At 37.6% G+C, this 27,615-nt stretch overlaps 1 protein-coding gene across 3 annotated transcripts; it reads left to right on the top strand.

Annotated features, from left to right (window-relative positions):
- Nucleotides 1–2,823: 2,823 nt before the first annotated feature.
- On the top strand, nucleotides 2,824–19,334 carry LOC104239676 (zinc finger CCCH domain-containing protein 41-like). 3 transcript variants are annotated; one of them, XM_070157703.1, is made up of 6 exons: nucleotides 2,825–2,967; nucleotides 8,833–8,947; nucleotides 14,720–15,554; nucleotides 15,925–17,148; nucleotides 17,692–18,045; nucleotides 18,564–19,334. In XM_070157703.1, the coding sequence occupies exons 3-6, from the start codon at nucleotides 14,823–14,825 to the stop codon at nucleotides 19,113–19,115; spliced, it is 2,862 nt and encodes a 953-aa protein (XP_070013804.1). In that variant the 5' UTR covers nucleotides 2,825–2,967; nucleotides 8,833–8,947; nucleotides 14,720–14,822; the 3' UTR covers nucleotides 19,116–19,334. The 3 variants fall into 3 exon arrangements, with proteins under 3 accessions (XP_009792670.1, XP_070013804.1, XP_009792669.1); XM_009794368.2 differs by having other exon boundaries at nucleotides 2,824–8,947; XM_009794367.2 differs by lacking the exon at nucleotides 8,833–8,947.
- The last annotated feature ends 8,281 nt before the right edge of the window (nucleotides 19,335–27,615 follow it).

The following is a 27,615-nucleotide window of genomic DNA, read 5'->3' as shown; positions in this document are numbered from 1 at the left end:
TAGTGACTATCGCCTGACTTGACCTCGTCAATACTTTATTGAGGTTAGTCTTGATGATTACTCGGTATCGACCATGGTGTACTCATACTACGCTTCTATACAATTTTGTGCAGATCCAGGTGTTGGAGGTAGCTGACCCAAGCAGTGAGAGCTTCTTTGATCGTGGGGATTCAAGGTATAGCTGCTTTGATCGTCGCAGTCCCTTAGAGTCTCTCTTGTCTCTTTTCCTTTTCTTGTGCGGGGGGTCTTTTGGAAATAACTTCTCTACTCTCCCGGATAGGGGTAAAGTCTACGTACACTCTACCCTCCTCAGACCACACTTGTGGGAATTCATTAGGTTGTTATTGTTGTTGTTGTTGTTGTTGTTACTCTATCGTAATTATATTATATTTTGAGATATTTCTACGTATTCAGTTAGAGCTCGAGACTCTGTAATACCTAGTTCTGGGGATATGTTGTGATTATCGCCGTGTTGGCTTGTATCACCTTTATTTTCATATTTATATTAAAGTATGCTTTATTAGCATGTTTTATTGGTCTAATTGTTGTAAATGACCGCCTTACCTAGTTTTAGAGATTAGGTGCCATCATAACCTCTATGGTGGAATTTGGGTCGTGACAAAAGTAATAAATATGAGTTTAGAATGATAAGCAAGTAGAACAAGATCTGGACCTCATTTTTTCAAGCTAAAAAGAATGGATACTTTTTGTCAAGCTGAACTTTTTCAAAAGGAGTAAAAGAGAATCTTACATAAATGTCCCAAATAAGTCCCAAATTACCAACCTCTAGCCATTAATTATATACTTAACAAAACTAGCTATGCACATATAAAAATTGAAAACCCAAAGAAATGAGGTTCTTTCTCTCCAAAAATCACACGCAAAGATCTTCTTCCATATTTTTAAGCGTGATCAGCAACACTAGATGCAAGACGGAAAAAAAAATTCATGGATGAGGTAGCAAATAAGGTGATGAAATACAATATATATATATATATATATATATATATATATATATATATATATAAGATTCCAAAAATCTGAGTTGAAAACATATAGATGAGTCAATATACAAAATTTGAGGAAGATTGGAGGTGATTTGGTATCACAATTCATAGTTAAAAATCGAGTTCAAAAAATTCTTCTGCGACACATGTATCAAACATGTATCTGACACATAGTTATACATGGATATACATATAATACACATTTGATACAAATATGATACATATGTGATTACACAAATGATAAATAGTGTGATACACATAATTCTTTTGATGCTCATCTTCTACTTTAAATTTTCAATTCAATCCACCTCAAAACTCCACCAACTCATCCCAAAACTGAGATTGAGGCTACTTAAGATGTACCCAATCTATTCTAATAACACCCATTCAAAAAAAAAGCAAAAACTTGACCTTTTTTGGTTACAAAATATATAATTGGTTAATATTGGTAATATTTGACTAATATTAGTAATATTTTATGAATTAATCAATTTTTGTAATAAGCTAATTATAACAGCTTGTTTGGATGGTTGTTACCTATTGCATTATATCATATTGTTACTTTAAATATGATATTTGTTTTGATTATTATTTAAATTTTATTGTATCGTATCGTTAAATTCGTCGTTACATAACGACGAAATATGCCACTTTATGTAACGACCGATTTAGTGTGGTCGCATCGTTATCTTGTCTTTTTCTCTCAATCTCACCCTTCATTATTATTAAATAATTTTATTTTATCATTTACCCTACCTTTATATATAGTAATTTTACCCTGTATCATAATTTTTCTTTATAATATTACAAGTTTATTCTTCATATTACTGGTGTGTGATATCATGAAACGATGGAAAACGACACAATCTATCCAAACATTGTATTCATCAAACGATACAGTACGATAAGATATATTATGAACAATATGTAACAATCATCCAAACAAGCTGTAAATGGATATATGTGGTAGTTTCTCAAAATTAAGTTAGGCTTCCGTCTTCCACCATAGAAAGAGGCTTATTTACTTTTCTCGAGTTCTTAAATATATTTTTACTCTTTATTTATTCTATTATTAGTTATATTGAGTAAATTCATATCTTTTGAAACCCCTAGCAGTATAAAGGGGGAGAAATTCAAAAATAGCCAGATTTACAACTGGTCGTTCAAAAATAGCCCAGTTTCAAAAGTAATCGAAATTTACCCACTTTTCATGTAAAGATAAATCTGAACGAAAACACTGTTCAAAATCCGGAAAATACGCCAGTATATTATACCGGAGTTCCAGCATAAGTATGCTTGAACTCTAGCATATTATACTGGAGTTCCAGGATAAGTATGCTGGAACTCCAGCATAATATGATGGAGTTCCAGTATAAGTGCACTAGAACTCTAGCATAATATACTGGAGTCCAGCAAGTGTAATTGTCCGGTATAATGTAGTGGAGTTTGGAGCACCGATGCTCCACTCTCCAGTATATTATACTGGAGTCAGCAAAGTATACCGATCCAGCATAATATGCTGGAGTTCATACACAGGTGCACCGAACTCTAGTATATTATGTTGGACTGGTCTCTGTTGCAGCAAAATAATGACTATTTTTCATTGACTTCGTAAACACTGACTATTTTTGAATGACCGGTCCGAAAACTGACTATACCGTGCTATTTGCATGTACCAATCATCTATTTTTATTTGGCAAATAAACTTTACAACGAGAAGAAAGTGAAAATCTAAATTCCAAGAGAAGTCGAGGTGGACAGCAAACCGCATGGGACTGTAAAACCCTCTCTCTCCCAATTCAAAAAAAAAAAAAAAAAAAGGAAAAAGAAAAAAAAAAGCAGAGGCAGAAAATATACAAAAGAGGTCTTTTACGGTCCGGCCATTATTCGCCGATAATTTTCATATTTGCCGAATTGAGGACGTTAATTCGAAACCCTAAGAGAGCCAATTCTTTTTCAGGTTCTATTCTTCTACTTTTGCTCAGTATAGTTTTGGAAGTAATTTTCTTTTAATCTTCGGTGGAGAATTAATTGTTAAGTGTGTAATTATATTGCTTCGATTCAGTTAGGGGTTTGCGCTGAAATTGGTAATTTCAGTTTTTTAGAGGACAAAAGATTTAGTAATTGGAGTTTTGTTTTTATTTGATTATTCATTTTGTCATTTGATACTTACGGCTCGAGTGGGTAGTGGTGGAGCTTTCTTTCAGCATGATTCCAGCTAAGGGAATAAAGAAATTATTGTTTCTGCTCAATTACTTAATTTGGTAAATGACCTTTAATTGTCGATTGTGGCAGTTCTGGATGGATTTGTATGTTATGCCTTAATCTGGCTTGGTGGTATGTTGGGTTCCTAAGTTGTTTGGATGTTTCGATAGGATAAAAATGGAACCAATCTTTTACTTTTTTTTTTTTTTGTTAAATTATGGAGAAACTGAGTTTTTTGGCTCAAATTTGGCTGAGGTGACACAATGGTGCTTTTCTTTGTTATCGTTATAGGTATAGACTTCAAATGCTGAGTGACTTTGTAAAATGATACAGTAACTTATAGCTCTGATACATTTACAATCATCTATATTTAGTTGGCAAACAAACTTTTCAAGAGAATAATGTTCAGTGGCAGACCTACGATTTAAGGTCGTTGTTGCTCCCTTTCTTTGACATAAAGTTGCTCCTAATCACATAGTATATTTGTTTATTTTCATGGATATTTGAATGTGACAATGAAAAAAGTTAATGAATAAACTAAGATTACAATTATCACTGCAAAAAGGACTTCTAATCACAATTCACAATAAGAAAAATACAATTAATAATATTAATAATAAAATAGACTTCTCGTCACTAAGTCAACTGTAATTGACGAGAAAGAGAGCTTGGTGCATTTTTGGGTAAGTGTTCAAGAAGGGTTTTGAATCTTTTGGAAATGTTTTGGAGCTTCGTGTAAAATAGACTGGTTTGATTTAGACTTTTAAGTGCTGAGTGACTTTGGTATTAGATGTAAAAAATGATCCCGTAACTTCCTTTTTTTTTTTGTTGATAAATAACAATGATCCAGTAACTATCGCTCTGAAAGATAGGATTACTTAAAGTCTTAAACTCAATCAATCAACGATGTATTATCCCAATTAGTTAGGGTTCGATATATGAATCATATTTGTTTAATATTTGGAGATTCATCATATTAGAGAAGAATATTATCCACAATGAGAGGGAAATTTTTCTTCTGATTTCACTACCTTAGGATACTTTGACCATTCTGGCCTTTATCGGCTTCCATTCAAGCTTGTTGTTCAGTGTCCTGAATGAAGGTGAGAGCTTGTTATGATTAGCAAAGTCCTTTCCAAGTCTTTGAATGCTTTCACTTGTTAATATTACCATTGACCGAAGACAGGTTGCCACCTGGGGCGGAGCTAGTAAGAGAAGGAAGGGGGTTCAATTGAATCCCCTTTATTGAAATATTATACTGGCAAATAGGGGAGTTTTTTTTGGTTATATATAAACTATTGAATCCCTTTGACATAAAGAAAAAATTCTAGTGCTTTGCCTTCTAAAAAAAACAAGAATTTTTTTTTGTGCTTTGGTAAAGGAGGTTTAATGTTGCGCTAGCCGCTAAGTCACAAGTTTAAATCTCAGTAAACTATGAGATTCTATTATTTTTTGAATCCCTTTATATAAATTCCTGGCTACATTACTGATTGCCACGAGAGAGGTTTTAGCCCTTGGTTTGGTAGTTCCAGTCGGACAACATTTGTGCACTTGCCAACTAGATTGGTTTCATTATCCCCAATAAAAAATAACCCAATCTAGAAATTGTTCAAATTTATCTAATGCACCGATGCAAAATATAACACCATATTCATTCGACAATTCTAGTGATGGGCTCTAAATGATGATTGCAATGCCTATGTCATAATGGTTGTATGTACCAGCGTTAGTTTCATGTGGAAATTGTCAAAAATAATTAAAAAGATTAGCTCATGGGTTGGAATTTTCAACGTAACTCATAAACCTTCCAGTAGGCTCTTTCACCTAATTCAAAGCATTATTTATGTGAAATACTTGAAAAGTGAAAGAATGGATGTATCTTCGCATGTCTCTGTGTTCTAGTGAAAAAAAAACAGTTATTGCCGTTTGTCGGTGTTTGTATTGAAATGGCTCTCTTACTTCTTTCCCTTTTTTAAGGAAAGCCTTGAGCAACAGAAATTTCATTTCTGATACGTTTCTCCTAAGTCAAGAAGTAGAAGTGTGAAAATGAAAATTATATAAAAAATAAAGTGTGAAAATTGGGAAAATAAAATTTATATTTTGAAAAAGGTCTCTTGTGAACAACATAGCACCTCTGTGCACTTTCATGTCAAAACAGGTTCTTTATTTATGTATCGGTTCCTCTAGCATGCTGAAGCTTCGTTTGTTACTCAACTTGTTGTTTATCTTTTTTTTATTAATTTATTTTTTGATTGTTATGTGTTATAAAGAGACTAATCAAGATGGGCTACAAGTTTCTTTTTCATTTAGATTTGTCTAAATTTCTTGCTATGTATGACTTGCCTATTTTTTTTTTTTTTGGAATAAGGTAACATAATTTTATTGATAATGGGGAGAGAAATCTCTCATAATCAAAAGTAGAGAATCTGCAAAGAAATATAATTTTATATGAACGATATCTAATTTTCGACACAAATTGGGATCTCATGGATACACCAAAAATAAATGAGGCTATTTCTCAAATGTACAAAACCATTTTCTATCCCTTCAAAAGCTATCATATTTCACTCTTTCCATACAACCCACATACTGCTAGAATAGCACACGCTTTTCATCTTCTCATCTGTCTTCTAAATGTCCAATTGAACAGTGTCTCCTCCCGGTGCATGGCATCACTCATTGCAACCCGAACCATCTAAAGATCTCCCACCATAAACAAGACACTACCTGACAATGTATTAAGAGGTGATCCACATTTTTGTCCGATCTCTTACACATACAACCGCTGACGTATGTAATTCTCCTCTTCCTCGAGTTTTCAGTTGTCGGAAGTACTCCCTTGCTGCCAAGCAACTGAAGAATTGCACAGTATTTGACATCGTGGGATTCTTAATTGATAGATGTGGAAATGTTGATTACTTTATGATCAACAATTTATTTTTAATGAGTTAAGTAATTATCATTAATAAAAAGGCATCCAAAAGATGTAGAATACAAGGTAGCAAAAAGTTAGCTCCAGAACAATGTCTAAGTTAGCTCAGTGAGCTAACAAAATCCAAAAAATTATCAATATTGTTTATAGGGGAAAAATGCCAACTAAACAATCTAACTAAGATTTGGCCTTAAGAGTGTAAGTAGGATTTCAGATCCCATTAAAGCATCTGTTGTTCCTTTCAGTTCGGACACACCAAAAAATTATTGTTGGGGTCATCCTCCAGATCCTTCTGATGGTTTTATAAACCAAAATAAAATGGAAGAAGTTCTAAGATCAGCTGTGAGTGGGTAGTATAGAAATAGATGGCTGACATTCTCTGAACTTGGGTGTTAGTGTTACAAATAGCATCTGTTTACTAAGGTTATGCCTTTTTTGTGAGGTTGTCCTGTGTTAGGCATGCTCCATTAAGTGCTATCCAAGAAAAGCATGAGAGTTTTAGAGGTAGTCTAATCTTCCACGCATTTTTCCATGGCCAATCCTCAAGGATGCCATTCTGAGAGAACAAATGATGGTAACCAGCTTTGATTGTGTACCTCCCTTCTTTAGAGCTTCGCCATAGGATTCTGTCAGGTTGGTGTGGATTAAAGCTATAGAGGGTGTTTGGGTTAGCTTATTTTAAGTGCTTATTGGCTTTTAAGCACTTTTTTAGTTTGTGTGGTGTTTGGCAATGATAAAAAGTGCTTAAAAGCACTTACTTTTAGGCATAAAAAGTACAAAAATAAGTCAAAAGCCAAAAGTTGGGTATTACCAACTTATGGCTTTTGGTTTTTAGCTTAAAAGCTACTTTTTATAGGCCAATCCAAACACTCTAATAGTCTTCCAATGCTGCAAGGAGTGTGAGTAAGTAATTTCCAATATTGAAGATTCCTTCTGAATGTGGTATTCAAGCTATTATTTTCTTCGTATTGGGCAATAAAAGCACCCTTGTTACGTGCAAGCTGATATAACCCTAGGTAGGATTCCTATGGGGTTGTGTTACCAAATCCATTTGTCTTTCCAGAAGTTAATATGTAGACCATTTCCAACTCTGAAGGATATGTTCTGGAAAAATTCCTTGTTGTGACTGCTGATGTATTTCCAAACTCCAACCCTATTTAGTAATGTGCTTTCCTTGGTACACCAGTGGCCTTGGGGCACCAAATTTAGCATCTATAATTGTCTTCCAGTATCCTGCCTCTTGAATGATCAACAATTTATTTTAATTAGGCTTTACTGACTCTTACCTCCAAGGATCCTTGTTGTTACGCAAAAAACTATTTATGAAGCAATTCAACCAACTACCTGCCTCTTACCTCCAAGGATCCTTCTTGTTACGCAAAAAACTATTTATAAAGCAATTCAACCATACTTTCAAAGTTTGCAACCTCCCAATCCTCAAGGTTCCTTCTAAACCACAAGTCCTGGTGAAACTCCCTTTCATGACCTTTAACCCTGTTGGGATCTTTTCTCTTTTTGGTTGGAAATGTTGTAAGTGTCGGGAAATAAGAATTTCAATGCATTATCTCCATACCACCTATGCCTCGAGAAACTGACATTGGTCTGTTCCTCTATCATGTAAGTGATAATGCTGCAAAACTCTTCCTGATCCTTCACAATATTCCTCCATCGGCCGCACCTAAAAAGGAGTATGATGTTCTGTTTTTCGCCAACTCCTTTCCACAATCCCATATTTTTCCGCTATCATCTCCCTCCAAAGAGCATGATCCTCTATCCCGAATCTCCATAACCATTCTCTGATAATGCCTCATTAAAAATCCTGATATCCTTATGATCCACTCGTTCTATGTGAATAGTTGTCTCTGTTTTCCTTTTACATGATGCTTTTTTTTTTATAAGGTCCTTTTACATGATGCTATGAGCATGATTTGGCTAAAGTATAGTGATTATTTGACAACACGTAATTATTTGTGTATCAATACATTTGCATTTTGGTAATAGTTAGTGAGTGAAATTTAAAGTCTTTCTTGCTTGGTGAAGAAAAGTGAAAAAGATTCGTGAACATTCAAGTCCTTATTGGCATTCTCTCTCCTCCGCTTCCAGAAAAAGGAGAATATTTGATATGTGTTGATTCCAACTTGTGAGGTCTATATTTCGTAGTATCTATGCATTTTGATAGTTTCTTGAAACTATTCACTTGCATGATGGGTGCCTTGAAAAGCTCATTCTCATATGTTTTATGCCATGTTTTATCAATTCTTCCGGTATGCTATCTCATCTCAACATTAAAGTTCAGAGACATCTGTGTAGGCTTTGTGGGTTTGAAGCCAACAAGTTCATATTGCAGGATATATTTTAGCTTGATCACGAAATTGTTATGCTTAGGTTGAGGAATGTATTAATCAATTGGGCTTCCAGGCACATTTCACGGGGGCAGAAAAGATTTCCTCTTTTCTGGCAACATCCTATAATCAGTTTCTTTCCTCTGGCGTCATCTTTTAGAATTTTTCTCTTTCCTCTTTTATTACTAGGTTTTATTTGTAAGGTTTCTGTTAATATGGAGGTAGACAAGATTTATTTTGCACTGGGGTTCAAGTCTTATGATATCACCAGAATCATATCGAGGGTTGTAGTCTGGTTAGAATGGATAGGAAGGAGTCGTAACTTGATGCGGAGAACTACGTTCAGGAAAACCATGGAGTGGCTGTGCATTGTTCTACAGGAAGCATCAAGAGTTGCTGGAAACTACGTCAAAAGATGGAAGCTAAAGGAAGAACAATCAAATTTGATAAAAAGAAATAAGGTACTCTATTCCAATACATGGATCGGGTTGAAAAACCAGACCTAGTCTCTCTTGGAATCCATATGCCAATAAAGAATTAATTGTACTAATCCACGTATGTCTCTCTCCAATCAATCAGTACTAGGTGGAGTAATGAATAAATTCCCTATTTGTTTGATGAGAAATGCGAAAACTTTGGAAGATTTATAAGCATCGTATCAATATAAGGAGAAAGCATATCATTAATTATTATTCAAGAGATTACATTCAATGGAGGGTGGAAGGACATTGCATTTAAGATCCAAAACTTCATTAATAAAAACAAAACAACTTTTATTGCAAATACTCCGTAGATCCCAAGAACCAGTAAAATGGCAAACGAAAGATTCCAATGCAGCCACGATTAAAACCAACAACAATAGAATCATAGGGGAGTCTTTTGAAAATGGGCTACTGGAAGAGGTGTGGTAGGGAATTTTAAGAAAGACTTGGAGGAGAAGCCAACACTAATCGATATTAGAAGATGATTTGTTAGTATCGGGAAGAACTCTTTTGGAGGTAATATTTATGAGATGGGAGGGTGTCACTTTCTCTTTGAATTTCTAACAAAATATATGGCAGGATATATCCTAAAAGGGGAGCGGTGGTGGAGGCGTGCAAAAAATTTCATCTGGACTAGTGGTCACCGGCAGCTGGTTGTTGCTTAGACAAACAACAACAGAAGGAAACATAATTAGAGCTATGGATATTTTGTTGCACTTCTGGATAGAAAAAGTCTTCAAAGCCATTGGAGGCCACTATGGAGGATGGCTAGAAACAAAGTAAGAAACTTCTCTGAAGGATCACCTAAAGTGGGCAAGAATTAAAGTTAGAGGAGACGGTGGTGTAGTTCCGAAGGAGGTGATGATTGAAGACAGTGGTTTAGTTTTCATGATACCCATTTGGTGCGAGTTGTCGACTAGGGTTTTTTCGGTGAAGAAGCAGAGATGGTGAATGTCCAACGGATAAGAGAGCCTTACAATAAAGAGGTTAGAAGGGATAAGGAGGTAGCACGTGGGCTCCTCAAAAGATGCACCTAATTTGAAATTAAAGGCGTATAATAAAGGGGAGAGTGTACGTGCCAGTGATAAGGGGAATTAAGGGTTTGAGTATTGGGCCTATTAAAAAGCCCAAAGCTCCTAAAGTGCCACTTGAAAAAAACACTCAGTTGGGCTCAGTTTTATTTACTGAAGCCCAAATTTTCAATCAGGTCCAGGCCAACATAGATATCCCTTATACGTTGGATCCAGTCCTAATTGAAATAGAAGCAATTAACTCTATTACGGTGTCTTCTCTACAAAGTTCTGGAAACATCATCAATGAAGTATGGGACTCCCCTACGCATTTTCAGGAGCAAAATCAGATGGTGATTCATGAAGAAGGTGATGCCATGACAATTTTTGAAGGAGAGAATGCACACCGTGACAGTTACACTTTAGAGGATAATGGAGACATGCAGATGCATATGTCTTCAGAAGCAGAAATTTGGTCAATTGAGGAAGTAGAACCTTTGAAGATCAAAATCATATCTTGGAATGTAAGGGGATTGAATCACATAGAGAAAAAGGAGGGTTATTAGTAGTTTGGTTCTCAATTGAAAACCTGATGTTAAATGTTTTTAGGAAACTAAATTTGAAGGGAATATAGAGGAGATCATCAAGTAGGGAAACAAGGGATAAAATATGGGCAGCCGGAGGCTAATGGAACTATGGGCGGGATTCTTATGTTGTGGGATAGTAAGATCTGGAAAGGGGAGGTGGTCACTACTGGTTCCTATACTTAGACATGTCGATTTGAATCTCAAACTCAGGATTTCAATTGGCACTTCACAAGGGTCTATGCTCCAAATTTCAATAGAGAGAAACAAGAAATTTGGCGGGAAGTTGGGGTTGTTAGGAGTCTATTTATGGGTCCATGGGTGGTTGGGGTGACTTTAATATAGTTAGATTTCCCTTTGAAAAAAAAGAATTCACTAGAAACACTAAAGCAATGAAAGATTTTTAAGACTTTATTGAAGACAGAGAAATTGTTGATCTTCATCAGGTGGGCGAATTTACACATGGACTTGTGGGGACAATCAGGAGATCTCATCTAGAATTGACAGGTTCTTGATCTCAATAGAATGGAATGATTGTTTCAAGAACATCAAGAGTTATTGCCTAGAATTTGTTCTGACCATACACCATTAGTTCTTTGGTGTGGTAAATGGGATCAGAATAAATCCTATTTAAGTTTGAGAATCGGTGATTGGAGACTGGAGGATTCAAGGATAGAGTTAAAGATTGGTGGACATTTTTTATTATTGAAGGCAAGCTTGATTACATCCTTGCATGTAATCTCAAAGCTCTCAAAGGGAAATTGATAGAAGGGAGCCTAAGCAATTTTGGCAACGTGGAGACAAGGAAAAACTCAATAATGCATCAAATGTCTGAACTTGATGCAATTTAAAAGACAAGGTGTCTAAATGAAGAGGAAACCCCAAAGGAACAAATCTCTTAATGGAGTTTGAAGAGAACGATAAATTGAAGAAATAGCCCGAAGATAGAGATCTAGGGCCTTATGGCTTAAGCAGGGTGACGGGAATACAAAGTTTTTCCCCCTAAAATAGCCAATGCACATAGAAGGAACAACAACATTGATCGGTTGTTGGTATTAGGGGTTGTTGGTATTAGGAGAGTAGTGAAGAACCAGAAGCTATCAAAAGGGAGATCACAGATTGTTACATCAAGCTTTACTTTGAAACTGAGGAATGGAGACCTATTTGCAATATGAATAATTGCCCTATTATTGAAGAAGAACAACAAGCTTTACAATGTCCTTTTGATGAGAAGGAGACTCTGGATTGTCTAAAGCTTTGTGCAATAGACAAAGCATCTGGTCCAGATGGGTACTGTATGGTTTCATTTTATCAATTGTTGGGAGGTGGTCAAGTCAGATGTAATGGCTACTATCCAGAATTTTGATTCTCAGGAGATGTTTGAAAAGAGCTTCAATGCCACATGTAACTTTGATCCTTTAAAAAGAATGGTGCCAAGGAATTAAGAGATTATAGACCCATTAGTTTAATAGGGAGCATCTATAAGTTGATCTCCAAAATCCTTATTGAAAGACTTAAAAAGGTGTTGCATAAACTAGTAGACTCACAGCAAAAGGCTTTCATCAGTGCAAGACATATCACTGATGTTGTTTTAATAGCAAATGAATGCCTTGATTCCAGGTTAAAGGAGGAAAAATATGGTATTATGTGCAAGCTAGACATTGAAAAAGAATATGATCATGTGAACTGGAAATTTTTTGGGGATCTTACAGAAAAATGGGGTTGGGAAGGAAATGGATCAGTTGGGTGAAATTGTATAAGTATTGTCAGTTTCTTAATCCTAATAAATGGATGTCCTAAAGGTTTTTTCCTCCGAAAGGGGTTTGAGGCAAGGTGATCTCCTGTCTCCTTTTCTATTTGTACTTGCTATGGAAGGATTAAAATAACATGCTGAAGATTGCACTTGGGAATGGTTGGATTTATGGCTCAATGTGGCTAATGTGGCTAACAATCAAGCAAACAAACAAACTGGAAAATCACTCATTTTTAGTATGCAGATGATACCTTAATATATTGTGATCGAGAGGAGAGCCAATTGAGGTATCTAAGGGTTATCTTAGTCCTATTTGAAGTTGTTTATGGGCTCCACATCAACCGGAGGAAAAGCCATATTTCCTAGTCAATGAGGTGCCTAGGATACATCTGTAGGTGGAATTTTAGGTGGAGAAGTTAAGAAGTACCCCAACCATTTACTTGAGAACGCCTTTGGGTGCAAAGCGTTAAGTCTAAAGACATTTGGAATGGAGTCTTGGAGAAATGTGAGAATTAGCTTGCAAGATGGAAAGCAAATTATTTATGCCTGGGAGGTAGATTGATACTTATTAACTTTATTTTGGATGCTCTTCCTACCTATATGATTTCGTTATTTCCTTTACCAGCAAGTGTAGAAAAGAGGCTAGAAGCTTTGAGAAGAAACTTCCTGTGGCATGGAAACAAAGAGAAAAAAGGGATACATTTAGTTAAATGGAAGATCCTGACTATCAACAAACAATAAGGGGGTTTGGGAGTCAGGAATCTAAGAAAGCATAACAAAAGCCTATTGACAAAGTGGTTGTGGAGGTTTCCAAAGGAAGAGCAAGCACTATGGGCAATGTGATTAAGGTAAAATATGGAAAGGAAGATTTTTAGATGGCTGGAGGTGTTAACACTCCTTATGGAGTTAGCCTTTGGAGATCTATAAAGAATTTGTGGCCAAGTCTGAATGATAAGCTAAGTCTTAATGCAAAAGATGGAAGGAAAAAACAGTTTTGGGAGGACTAGTTGGGTGTTCGAAGCTTAAAACAACTATATCCTGACATCTATATTTTGAACCAACAATAAGGGACTACTTTGAATTAACTTTTGTCTACGCAAGGTTGGAACGTGACTTTCAGGAGATGCTTACAAGGTTGGGAGATGTCCAGAATAATTGAGTCAACCTTCCAGCCAGTTGAAGGATCTCAAGTCCGAGTGAAAGGCTATCCAACAATCCTTCGTGAAAACCTTCTTTAAAGCCTATATCGCGTTTTTTAAGGTACAGTAATCGTCTTTCACGTTAGATTAATCGTTGGATCTTGTTACTGTGTCGAAAAAGACGTTATAGCGACCATCCTGGGCCTTTCACGATTGTTGATCTACCTCGGATCGGGGAAGACGTTCTTCAAGACAGGACAGTACAGAAACGATCATCTAACGATCTTGTCTGGACGGAGATGTGTCTTTCCTAAGCAAGACGGTAAAAAAACAATTTTTATAACACTTTGGAACAAGGCAAAGGACTACAGGAAGGTGAAGATACACTCAGAGGGCAGAAGCATAGTACTGGAATTTACTCAGTCAGCTCAGCATATAAAGATTTGAACTAGGAGCGCTCTCAACTCAGTTTATGGCCTTGGAAGCACATATGGACAGTAAAGGTGCCTTATAAAGTGGCATGCTTTTCTTGGTTGGTGGTTAAGAAAGTTGTACTTACTCAGGGAAACGTAAGAAAGAGGGGTATACCAATTGTATCTAGGTGTTATTTGTGTAGACAAGATGCTAAGACAATTAGCCATCTGTTTCTACATTGTAAAGTGACCAGCCAGCTATGGGATTTGTTCATCAACCTCAGAGGTACTAGATGGGTAATGCTAGGAGAACTTCTGAAGTCTTACTAAGCTGGAACTCAGGGGCAAACTTTACCACGGACAAAGACAGATGGAAAAATTTTCAGCAACTATTTGGTGGACAATTTGGAAGGAAAGGAATTCGAGATGTTTTGAAGATTCTCTCCAGAAAATTAAGACGAAGTGTATTCTTCTTTTTTGTTTTTGGTGTAAATCAGAATACATAGATGATACTGTTTCAATTATAGATGTTTTAAGCTCCTTGTAAGAAGAACAAGGATTGTATTTTTGTTTTCTTTTTTAATGTAACACACCTATTTTGGTTTCCAGCACGTGTTGTGCTGATGATTTTTTATGAATATACTGGATATGTTACCTTCTCAAAAATAAATAAATTATCAACTGCATTTTATTGCCAAAGTGCTGTCTCTTACGACTGTTTATTTTAGACCTACCGCTTTTGTTGTGTATGTGAGAAAACGTCAATGACCTTAATAGAACTGTCAAGTTTAGCTTTTCATGCTTGCGTAAATGAATATTAATAGTCTTCCGCATTGTTGTCCCCACTTTCAGGTACTGGTCACTTTTAATTGGCGTGGACCATTGAAATAATTTGATTTATCTTATTTATCTGGGCATACACATTTTGATCATAAACAAGGTTGAGTGTTGACTCATGGAGCTTAAAGTTTCATCTTCAAAGCCAGCACTTTTACCTTCTGATTGCAACAGTGATCCTGAAGAGAAAGAAATCAGTGAAGAGGATGATGATGATCGCAATCATAAGCATCGTAGGAGAGAACTGCATTCTCAATCTGAGGAGACTGATACCGTTGAACCAGTTTTCAGTAGACCATTCAGGAAACGAAAGCCTTTTAAGAATGGACATCCTTATGGTGAAGGAGATTCTCAGTTTAGTGAAACCAGGTTCCCAAGAAGACGAGGAATGGGTTCATTTTCCAGGGCCCCTTTGGAATCATACCAAAGAATGAGGCTGAACCAATCACTGTCTGGTGATGCTAGTAATGGTAGGGGTCGAGGGAGAGAACATAGTGCTTGGGCCCAACGTGATTCAAGGTTTGGCTCCGCTGATATTGCATCTCAAATGTTTCCACAGGGCCCTGTTACTCCTGATCTCTTTACTGGAAGAGGGGTGCAAAACGTTTCTAATGCACAGAGTTCATCTTGGAGTGCATTTGGAATGGTTCCAGGAATGTCTAATGGCGGCCTTGATACAATTCATTCCCTTGGTTTCCAGGGAACACTCAGGCCACCCTTGAATCCTACTGTGGGTATGGGTATTCCAAGGCAGAGATGTAGAGACTTTGAGGAGCGTGGATTTTGCCTAAGAGGAGATATGTGCCCGATGGAGCATGGAGTAAATCGTATTGTTGTTGAAGATGTTCAGGTGTGTGGACTTTCAGCTGACAAATAGTTATTACTGTCTGTTCCATTATATGTTATGGGAGGGAATGGTTTTCTGTCAATATTTTATGTTTAGGGTGTTTCTATCTCTGGTCTTCATCGGAATGCTGAGTGTTTGCTTACTTGATTTTTTCATCTCTTTCAATTAAGCTTTTGTAAGTTGAGTCAGGACTCCCTTATTAGATCATTCTTCTTTATGAAAACACATTATGTTTTGTCTATTAAGCAAGTAAGCGATGAATTATTTTGGCAAAGGAATCCCCCGTTCATTTACTGTCAACACTTTATTCTTATACTTTGCAATTTCTTAGCCTGGGCACTTTGGTTTTATGTTATTGTTTTCCAAATTGCAGAGCCTTTCTCAGTTTAATCTTCCTGTGTCACTTCCTAATGCACACATGCTAGGACCAGCTACTGTAGAAGGATCTTTACCTGTGATAGGCCCTTCTGGATCATTGGTTAGTGGCAAAGCTTTACACAACAAAATTACCAAACCTCCTGTGATTGATGATGGATTGGGTTTGACTGATGCTTTTGTTGATGGTTCTATGACTGGGGGAGCTGATTTTTATGATCCTGATCAGCCTTTATGGTCAAATGATCGTTCTGAAACTTCAGCAGTACTCCAGGATTTAAATCCATCTAAAATTGATGATACTGGGCCTTTGTTAGATGCAGACTCCTCTGATCATGATCAAGTTGGGCAGTGTGATGCCTTTGAACTTGAGCATCCACTTAGAGGTGCTAAGGCAGCTTCAGGATCTCAGAGTGTGTGGGGAAGAATCAGAAGGTCAAAAAATAACTCGAATGTGAAAGAGATCACTGATTTTACAGGGGATGCTTCAAGTTTTGATGAAATGGGAAAAGATTTGGAATCGTCCTGCAGCAATCAAGGAAACTCCCGTCCAGGGAAGCAAAAAAATGTAGATACTATTGACCCACAAATGACAGAATCATCTTTCAAGCCCCAAAGTAGTTCTGGACATAATATGAGAAAACCTTCTCAAAAGGCACTTCGAACGCTGTTTGTGAGAGGCATTCCACAGAAAGACAACAAACCAGATGCTCTTCTTTCACATTTTCAAAAATTTGGGGAGGTCATTGACATCCACATCCCACAGAGTGGTGAACGAGCTTTTATTCAATTTTCTAAGAGAGAAGAAGCTGAGGCTGCTTTAAGGGCACCTGATGCTGTGATCGGCAACCGTTTTATAAAGCTTTTCTGGGCAAACAGGGATAGCATTATGGATGATGGTTTAAATGGTGGCATTAATTTACCTTTGACTCCTCGTGGAGTAACATCTAGTGTGGTTCAACCCCACCTATCTGTTCCTTATAAAGGAAAAGACAATATCCAGTCCTTAGCCTCAAAAGCTGCTGAACATGGTCCTGTTGTTCTGTTACCTACTTCTGGTCTACCTAAGCCTGTGGCTCATAATGTTCCCAAAGCTGCACCAGCTGTGCAAAAAAAGGTGGAGAGTTTAGAACTTTTGAAGGAAGAATTGCGCAAGAAGCAGGAGCTGCTTGATCAGAAGCGGAATGAGTTCCGACGTCAGTTGGTTAAACTTGAGAAGCAGGTGATTGCCTGTTCTTTTTTCAAAATTGTCCAAAGAAAATGTTCTTTAAGCTGATATTCAGTATCTACTGAGATTAAGTGATTTTATTCTTTATTTTCTCTCACCAACTTGAAATATTCCATTATATTCTTTTTCAAAACCTACATTTAAACAAACTGACTTTTCGGAGCATTCCTGCAAGTTGTTATCTGATATGCTTCCTAGTTGTTAACTGTAGAAGTACTTTTTTCCATAATAATGACGAGGGGTGACTACAATGAATATCTTGTATCTGGAATTGTTTATGCAAGTCATTCTTTGTTTCCTTCCCACATATGATGATACAACTTTATGTTAACTGTAACGGTTCTTATTCTTGTTTCCACAACTTATATCAAGATTGACTATAGCAATTAATTTGTCCTCAGAATAAGCTGATCTCATGTTTATTGCAGTTTGCTCTTTGTTTTTCCTCTCTGTATATTGACGATATAATCTCATTGATCTTTAATAAACTAATGTTAGGGTCTTCTCTTCCACTATTATGTGGTTCCGTCTATGCAGGCTGTAGGTGTGAAAGCTGAAGCAGTCTCAGACCAGGATCTGAAGAAACAGGTGGAGGGAGAAACAGTATCTTATTCTGCAAAAATGCAAAATTCAAGCTCCACAGAACTTAATAATGATGTATCTTCAACACAAGCTGACGCAATCTCTGATTGTAGCAGATCAACAGAGAATGCAGAGCGCTCTTGTTCTATATCATCTTCTACTGTGGCCACACAGGAACCTTCCAGCTTGAAGCAGTCAATTCGTCCACTGGCACCACATGGTGCACCTTTTATATTCAATAGATACAAACTAGACAATCGTCCCACTGCCTTCAAAGTTCTTCCACCTTTGCCATGTGGTCTTGCAAATGTAATTTCTTTCAGTCCTCTCTCAGATAGTTGAAATTTGCCAGTATTTGCAAATAATTTTGCACATATTTTTTACTTCCATCTTCTTATGCCACTTATGTGCCTTTTCTTCCAAGGCAGAGCTGTTAGTATGTTAGAGCATGCCTATATTATTACTATCTTCTCCTTCTCACATGGATAGGTTTTCGAAAGTTTATGTCCGCACTTTGAAAGTTTTCTTTTATTTTCTTATACAATGCACTCATAATTCCTATGGTCAAGGTAGGAGATATGTGCATGTGTTTCTACCTGTTCTCATATTTGCAAATCTTTATTTTTCTGTAAAGTTCCTTCTTCCCAATTTAGGTGACACATAATTCTTCTAGATGTGTGAGAAAGGATCTGAGGACACTTTATAGTACTTGTCATTAGTGTTATATCTCCCTTGGTTAGCTATAATATCCAGGTTGATCTGTAGATTCTTTTCCCTCCTTGCTCGTATCTTTGTATGATAAATTAAGAATGGTTTTCCTATTCTAGGTTGCTGTCTTGAAGGAACATTTCTCTGCTTTTGGTGACCTTACCTCTGTTGAGCTGGAAGATTTGGAGCCTCAAGATAGTAATAATGGCTCAGAGACGTTAAACATATCTGCTAAGATATGTTATCCAACGCGCCGGTCTGCTGAGAGGGCATTTTTGAATGGCAAAATCTGGCAAGGCCAAGCTTTGCAGTTTATGTGGTTGCAGTCTAGTAATTCTACCAAGGATAGTGGTGTCAGAAAAGATGCTGCTCCTGCTTTGAAGCAGCCTTCAGATGCTAGTGTTCAACCCATCTCAAAAGATTCTTCGACTGGTTCAGAGGAAGGAAACACAGCTGGGAGTGATGCACCTGAAAAAGATTACATGGAACGCGAGAAGCAGCCTTCAGATGCTAATGTTCAGCCCATCCCAGAAGATCCTTTGACTTGTTTACAGGAAGGAAATGCTGCAGGGATTGATGAACCTGAAAAAGGTTATATAGAACATGCGACTGTGAATGAAGTTCCCAACTCCAGTTCAGCGAAACAGTTAGCTGAATGTGATCGGTCATGATTGTGGCACAATTGCAGAGTTGTACAGTGACGTAAAATTTTGAATCACTTCTATGTAATTTCAGTAGTAGTAGCAATTTACACATTCTAGTTTCAATTTTGCTTTATCTCAATTAACTGGAAATGTAAAGAGGAATTTTCTGATTTTTTTTTACCACCAGATGGCAGTCATGAAGGGTATCTATATTGAATTCTGAAAGTCATTCGATGCTTATAAGTATATCCTGGATTGAGGACTATAATTCTAAAAAATTTTACGCAGATGAGACGTCTTTTGGCTGTATGGTCTTTTCTCTCTTCTATGGTTTTTGTACTTGTATCTCGATTCGCAAGTGGTTTTTTCTGCTCAGTTTTCATTGCAACCATATTTTGACGCTGACTGCTTGACTGTATGTTAAGTGTTGTTGTCTCTTTATATAATCTTGGTTAATCTTTACTTTGAGAGCTAGTTTTTAGATTTGAGTTAGTCCAGTGTCCATTTCCTTAACATGATACATAGTCATGCCTAGGGGTGGTAAATGAGCGGGTTAAAAACGGGTAATGCAAAAATGGATAATTATCCAACCCGATCCATATTTAATATCGATAAAAAATGGATTAACCGGCGGATAATATGGATATCTATATTACCATGACTTCTTGAATGTGATCACTTTACGGAGAATTCCTTGTCTCCCAAGCTTAAGGAACCCTCAATTTGAGGCTTTATAAATGTAAAAGTAAAACACATTAGTTATCCATTTTTTAAGTGGATGATATGGTTTTTATTCATATTTAACTTGTTTTTAAAAAGTTTATTAGTCTACCCATATTTTAATGGATAATATGGATGAATAACTGTTTTCTTTTAACTATTTTACCATCATTAGTCATACCCTTTCTATACTTGGTTTGCTCAACGTTAGGTCCCCGTGTTTTGCTGTCTTGCTCATGTGCCTAAGGAGAGGGGGTTTTAAGTGTTCGACATCCAATTAAATTTGATTTTGTGGTTCTAAAAATACGTGATCTATTTTTATGCTAGTTGTTAGCCAATTGATGCTAAGTAAAAGGTTAGAAAGCAAGATTATAGCTTAGAGACGATGTGATAATCGAACCGAGCGGTTGGAGGTCGGGGCCTCGAGTTGCCGTATATGAGGCCTCGAGGTAGAGTCTGGAGACCGACTTAGGGCAATCGAGGGAGGACTAACAGTTATGAGAGCTAAAATGATGGCTCTTTATGATCAATGATAAGCAATAAATGATGAACAACTAATAGAACACAATGAATGTAAGCAATAAATGGGAGTAACGAGAGCAAGATAATGTGTTAGAGGGCAGAGAGAATGTTCTTATGTATTTAGTATTGAGCATCAGGTGATTACAAAATGACAAGGATCTCCTTTATATATGGGGAGGGGGGATCCCAACATAGTACAAATACATTTATTACAAAGATATGGAGCTGGTACAGCCAGTTAATGCCATGATGCTGGCTTAGACTAGCCTGACAGACTTTGTCGGCTCTAGTTACGTGCCTTGGGAACTTTCTACTTTTTTACCATAACCGCCGATCTATACTGCCCCGAGGTCAGGTGTCGGTATCCCCTCGGGGGTGAGTCTCGACCATAACCTCGAGCCTTTGAAACTGTGCTGACGAGGCATCGTAATGACGAAAAATTGGACCCTCTGATTTTACTGTATACAGATAGTCCCCGCGTTTCTTAGAGTGGAACGATAAGAAATGACTTTGAGATCCATCTCTTCGATCTTCTCGTGATAATGTCACACTTATGACGTCAGCCTTTGTGATAACCGAGGCATCCTGTCGGTTCATCTTTCCAAAATCATTCAATGTACTGCCGATTCTTATTCTTCAAAGCGATAATGTCGCCGCCGGTCCAGCTCCCAAAATTGATTGTGCCTGCCGATACGTCTTTCAAAGACATTGATGGCGTCGTCGGTTACACAGCCACCCTTTCTATAAATGGGAGCCTCCTAGAACTAATTATTCATTCAAATGTTCTTCAACAGCCTTTCACCCCTTTTTTCTGTCCATCCTCATCCATTGTTATTTCCCATGTTTGAGGCCCGTTGTCTTAAGCTTAGATGGCGGCGCTCTCATCAGTTATACCATGGCCTTTTTCCAGGGCTTTTCCTTACCGAGTGAGATTTTGCTGATTTGTTGTTGTTGTTGTTGACCCGAGGTGATGAGAGAGAAATCTCAAATTATCCTCGCATTAGAGGATATGAGGACTATGAACTTCTACTCATCTCTCCTGACTACCTGGTGCGGCGCCTCACTCCTTTTGCTTTCCGTGAAATGAGGTGGTACTATCTACTAACTGTTGCATCCCGCACCGGTGTAACGTCTCAAGAAGTGGCTTCACAATAGTAGTGCTGGCGAAATCCATACTAGCCAGATTTTTCACCCAGCCACTTCTTCATCCCTTTCTGCTTCTTCTACGTCACTTCCTCTTCTCTATCTTCTCCCTTGAAGGTGCCGTTTTGGAAGATCGAGACGAGGCCCCTGAGGAGGTGGTGCTCGAAGATACTGCCGCCAAGGATGCACCCCCAGAATAGATTAGACTCTTGGCTTTTATTATATATGTATTTTTTTTATTCTTTGTTTCTATGTAAGGACCCCTCGTAGGCTTTCGTAATCATATGTAAGGACCTTTCGTGGGCTTTTGTAATCATGTGCTTATGAATACCAAGATGTTTCTTCAATTTGTCTCTGATTTATGCTATATTTCTTTTTATCTGGGTTTGTGGAGAATCTGAATGCATAACTCCACCGATTGGTGCGAATATCGAGCCCGGGTGCAATATTTCTTCTGGCCCTTGAATGATTAACACGATTCCCCGTAGAACCCTTCGTCGTTCCTTGGACCGAGCCCAGATTGGATTGATAAACTCAGGTCGTCGGGATCCCCGACCTCTAGTTGAACGAGAGTAGGGTTTCGAACATTCAGTACGAGACTTAGCCTTTTAGACCCCACGATATTCCTCGAGGGGAAATTTGCTCGGATGCCTGAGAATAATGATAACCTCTAGGCCTTCGAGAGCAGTCCCCGAATGGGGGTTCGTTCAAGCTAAGACGGCCTAGAAACTTGTTCCGAACTCAATGCAGATAGCCTTAAGGTGTTGCAGATAGATTCCGGATGAGAGATTACCCGGGTTTAGATGGCACCTCGAGGCCAAGCCCATATGAGTAGGTTTTTAGAGCTTATCTTCTTTTCGACAGAGGACTTCGAGATCGGGTACCATCTCGAGGCTTAGGATAATGTCAATGGCTCCTTGGAGCATATATTCTTCTTGATGGAGATCCTCGAGATCGGCTACCATCTCGGGACTTATAATGATACCGTTGGCTTTCTGGAGCCTGTCTTCTTTTTGGCGAAGGTCCTGAAATCGGGTACCATCTCGAGGCTTGGTTGGCGCGGGGGTCTCTGACCCCAAAACGTCATATGCCGGCATCAAGTGTATGACACAGTTACGAAATGACCGAGGCGATCCCGTCGGCACATCTTCCCAGAGCGATAAAATCTCTAGCCAGTATTTTTAATCGGCCTTTGAGGCAGGCGGGTAGTCGCCGCTTTTTCCATATATAGGATTGTCTTTGCCCTTTTGAATATTCCGCCATTCTGAGTAGTTATCCTCTTTTGTATATTTCTCCTTCCCTGCGTTAGGTCCTCCATCATTTTAGTTTTGACGCTCTTGCTCAAATTTCCACTCCAATTCTCTAGTTTTACCACAGTCATAACTGCTACACCAGGGTCTGCTCGGCAAGGAGAAGGGAGTTACACCTCTGGTTCCCGCCTGGTTGGTAGTGTGCCGTCAGTGCTAGGCGAATCATCCTCTGGGTATATTGTTTCGGGGGGGAATCTCCCTTCAGAAAAGTCTCCCAACGTTCGAGGTCATTGGGAGTATGCCTCGAAGTTTGTTTCTTTAATAGGTGAGAAGCACCTTGAGTTGGCGAGGAAGGACTATGGATGGGGGGAAGAGGTAGTATTGCGGGTACCTTCCCCGGAGGAGAGCATCATGGATCATGCCGAGGGGTTTTGAATGTGTACATGTACCCCTTTATGCTAGTCCCCCTTGATAGGGTTGTGCTCGACTTCTGTCGAAAGTATAAGGTTACCTTGGCGCTGATTCATCCATCATTTTGGCGAATAGTATTGATGATGAGGTTCTTTGCGAAGAAAGCAGGGCTTGAATTCACTCTTAGCTTTCTCATTAGGATGTATCGACCTTTTTCACCATCGAGGTCTGCTAACCCTACAATGCCGATCCACCACGCCTTTCGTTGTTGATGATGAAGAAGACCGAGATCGGGGGTGGATGAGCCGATTCGTCCGAGTACAGATTGTCGATATTATCCCTGTGGAGTTTCTGCTATTTCCTGAGGGGTGGAATTTACACGTAAGTGGTATACTCTTGCCTTTGTAGTTTTTTAATTGTGGCGAAGGCGGGCTCCGTAAATGCGCCTTCCTTTCCTTTCTGCAGCAATTTCATGGATGCCGTGCGAGGTCCCCGACCTGCCGGATTGAGCTCGGAAGTTGGCAACCCACTCGACTTATAATGAGCATAAGTGGCGAGCTTTGTCCAAGGGTAGGTGGGAGGCAAAACACCATGGTACGTGCTATATGATTTGCTCCCTGTTGATACCCAAATTTTTCCTGTATGTTTTATATGCATAAATACCTTCAAAATAACATATATATGCATATATAAGCATGCATAAGATTTTTATAATTTTTCTATAATTTTATAGATTTTTAATTAATTTATTTCCTCCCCATTTACTCATAAAATCCCCAATAATTATCCCTCAAATTATTGTTGGGGTGATTTAGTCATTTAAATTCTATATTTATACCAAAATATTGTTAAAATATTTTTAATGCATTTTTATAATTGCATTTTTCATTTTGAAAGCTAAATTGCATATAATTGTAATATTAGACTTATTAATGTATAATTACATTTATATGCATAAAATTGATCTTCTATATTTTTAAAATGTTAAATATCTATTTTAAAATAATTTTAGTACACAAAATTGTTTTCAAGAAATTATTTATTATTTATTATAAATTATATAGGGAAAATTGGCTATTTAAAATATAGCCAGATTACATTTCAATTTTAGCCTTAATTTAAACCCAACCCCAGCCTAATTTCATATTAAAATTACCTGACCCAAACCCTAAACCCGCCTACCCGACCCAGAATCAATTGAATCACGGCTGTTGATCTAAGAGATCAATGACCCGTATTAACCCCTTCCTTTTTTATTCCAAACAACCCCCAACTCTAACTCATTTTCCAAATCCGCTGCCTCTGAATTCTCTCATCTCCCCTCCTATCTCAGTTACTCAACCTAACCCTAGCCCCTTTAGCCGCTGGCCTCCCTTCTCCGATCTTCTCCGGTGATCTCCCATCAACTCCTAAGCCTTCAATGGCTCCTCTAATGTTATGCTTGCGTTCTCTAAGGTCTTCAAGGGCCCAGGGCCACGCCGACTTGTACCTAGGGTTCGTCACTTGTCTATTCTTGGCTACTCCGGTGTGATTTCGAGCAAAATCACGTTGTATTTGTTACGATCTTTGGGATTCTAGATAGGTTCTTTCATCTCCATTTGGGTTTCTTCTGAAACCCTAATTTCTGCCTACATCTCTTATATCTGTACAATTTTAACACGATTTGAGTTGGTTTCTTTGATGTTTTACAATATCCTTGGAACTTTTTACAATAATCGTGTGATTTCAAGTGTTTTCGTCTTCTTCTAAAAATTAAGGTTTTCGGAACTTCTTCTAAAAACTTTGTTTAGACTGATTCTTTATGTTTAAACTTCTATCTTGCATATTTTGACTGATTCTATGATTTTACTACCTTTTCAACTCGCCTATGTTGAAAGCCCTAATTTTTTAGATTTCTTCGTTTGGTTCTGTGTATTAGCATGACTGCTCGTTTCTTGTCTGAGTTTCTGTGATTATCTTGCTTCAAATATGTTCTTACTGAGTTTTATCACCTCTATGTGTTTGTGTTCATCTTGACTGGTCAATACTTTCCTCTTTGCTTGCTGTGTTTGGTTACTCCTATCTCACTCTTTTTATATGCTAAAACTCTCTCCTTGATTGACTCTGAACTCCTCATTTCTTGGCTTAATTTGAAATCTTCCCTTTAGACTTTCGATTCTCCTGTTTTAACTTGTTTATTTGCTTATTTATGGGAACCCATGTTACTCTCCTTAAAATCAGTAATTTCAAATCCTTGATTCCATGATTTACTATATGCTAATTTTCGATTATTTCTATATTCTGCAACTTTATTTGTTTTCTTGCCTTATTTGGTTAACTGAGTATTTTGCTGATTCTTCATTAGTTGTTTCCTTAATTAAACCCCTATGTACTTACCCCTAATTATCTATTTTATACCTTATACTCTACTCGATTTCTTTCCTTAATCATTTCTGCCTATTACCGTTGGTTGAGTACCCCTTAATTAAAGGAGTACTTGCATTGATTTGATTCTGATTAGTATTTGGTTCCATAATTACTATGTTACTATGGTTCTTGCCTTATTTTATCTAATTTTCGAACTACTGTATATACACACTTCCTCATTAACACAAAGACATGAACATTTTGGTTCAAAAAGCTCTCTCTCACACACTTAAACTTTCTGCTCTCTCTTTTGTGCTACTTACTATTATTCTGAGTTAGCCGGCTGCAAGCCAAGGCTAACTATTGTGCTCTCCTGCTCCTTTACTTTTCTGTGTGCTGTCACTTTGCTGGTATGTCCTGATTTCAATTTAAGTCTCAAAACATAATGTTTCTTTTTCTCCTTCAATTCATCATGTTCCTGATTTGTTTCTGCTGTTCAACAAGTAATTAATCTCTTTATGTTAATTATATACTACCCCTTAGACTCAACATGTTTATGAAATGTTAAACCCTTTAGTATACCCCAATATGACTCTCCCTTACTAATGTTCTACGCAAAGTAGTTGGCCATATTTAAGTGACCTGATTCTGCGTTAAAGTTTGGGGTTCCTTAGCATGCTGCTGATTTTGTACTTAAGTGTTTCCATAACTATGTGTTTACCTATGTGTCCACAAATCCCCTGGCCCCCCCTGTTTGTGACTACTGAACCTGCTTTGGCTCTATGATCTCTGGATGTGTATGAACCTGTCTTAGAAATTTGGGCATTTGAGGCTATTGGAGGCTTTGGAAATCTGGGCCTATTTGTAGGCTCCTATAGAATAACTTCTTATTTTTCTTATCTACTTATGTAATTCATTCATATGGTCTGTAATAATTTATAAACAAATATTGGGGTAACTATTAAAAAAGGGCGGGTAGTTACATGTTTGTGGGGTAATACGGGTAGAAACCATGCCTATAGGACTTTACATTTTGATATGATTACCAAGTAGAAACCATGCCTATCGGATTTTTGTATCTTGTTAAGTTTTTCTTACCATGTTAGAAATCATGCCTATAGGTCTCAAGTGATTCCATAATAGAAATCATGTTTAAGGGTCTTAAAATCAACTTCACAAGTAGATGACATGCCTATAGGATTATAATCCAATCCAACTTCTGTTATAACAAGTGTTTACATGTGTTTTTCATTTGTCATCATGCCTGTAAAGTTTCTAAAATCAGTATTAAAGAACTAGATATCATGCCTATAGGGAACAACACCATAAATTCCGCCTATAGATTCAAACCATTTCTTTCAAAACTGCCTTAATCTATCATTAGATAGCATGCCTATAAGGATTCAAGAGTCTGTTTTAAAAAACCTGCCTTGTTTTACAATATAAAACGTAGTTACCATTATTCCACGCGTAGGCAAGCCTATAGGGCGTTTCCAAGTCCCGTAACTCTGAAACTGTTTCTGTGACTTAATGTCGTTCTAATTTTAACAGGCTTTAAAATCAATAGGCAACTGATAGGGTCATTACTTCTGAGTTTATAAAATAAACTGCCTATCTTCTGTGTCTTGATATTCACTTAGACACCATGCCTTAAGATATTGTTTAACAAAAGGCCCTTACTTGTGCTTGAGTCGTGCTGCTTATGTGTCTATGGAGGTAAATTGAGCCTCTTATTTGCTCTTTCCTATTCCTATTTGCTAAGAGTCCTATGTGTTATTGCTTGTCGCCTTAGCATTTTTCTTTTAAACCTTAGGGGTCGGTCTAGAACTGCCTATAGGTAGAGGTCCTAAATCTCCTCCAGGACCATTAAGAAGGGACCGGTAATAGCACGCAATAGAGATTGCTGACCAACACTCACTTTAATAACCACTAAGAGGGTGGGAAGGGTAAATATGGGATATGATGACTACACGCTAATGTCATGTGTAGCCCCTCATTGAGGAGTGTTTACCGGACATTGTGTGTGGTGATCTTATAGGCTAACCAACCTAGGACTTCCCCTTTCCCAAAATTCCTTTTGTTCAAATTTTGTTCTATATGCAACCGGCCCAATCCCTTTGCCTTATTATTTGAGT

The sequence above is a fragment of the Nicotiana sylvestris genome, chromosome 9 (genome assembly GCF_000393655.2).
Source record: "Nicotiana sylvestris chromosome 9, ASM39365v2, whole genome shotgun sequence".
NCBI lineage: Eukaryota > Viridiplantae > Streptophyta > Magnoliopsida > Solanales > Solanaceae > Nicotiana > Nicotiana sylvestris.
The sequence above is the reverse complement of the archived record's forward strand: the minus strand, read 5'-3'. Positions and strand labels throughout refer to the sequence as shown.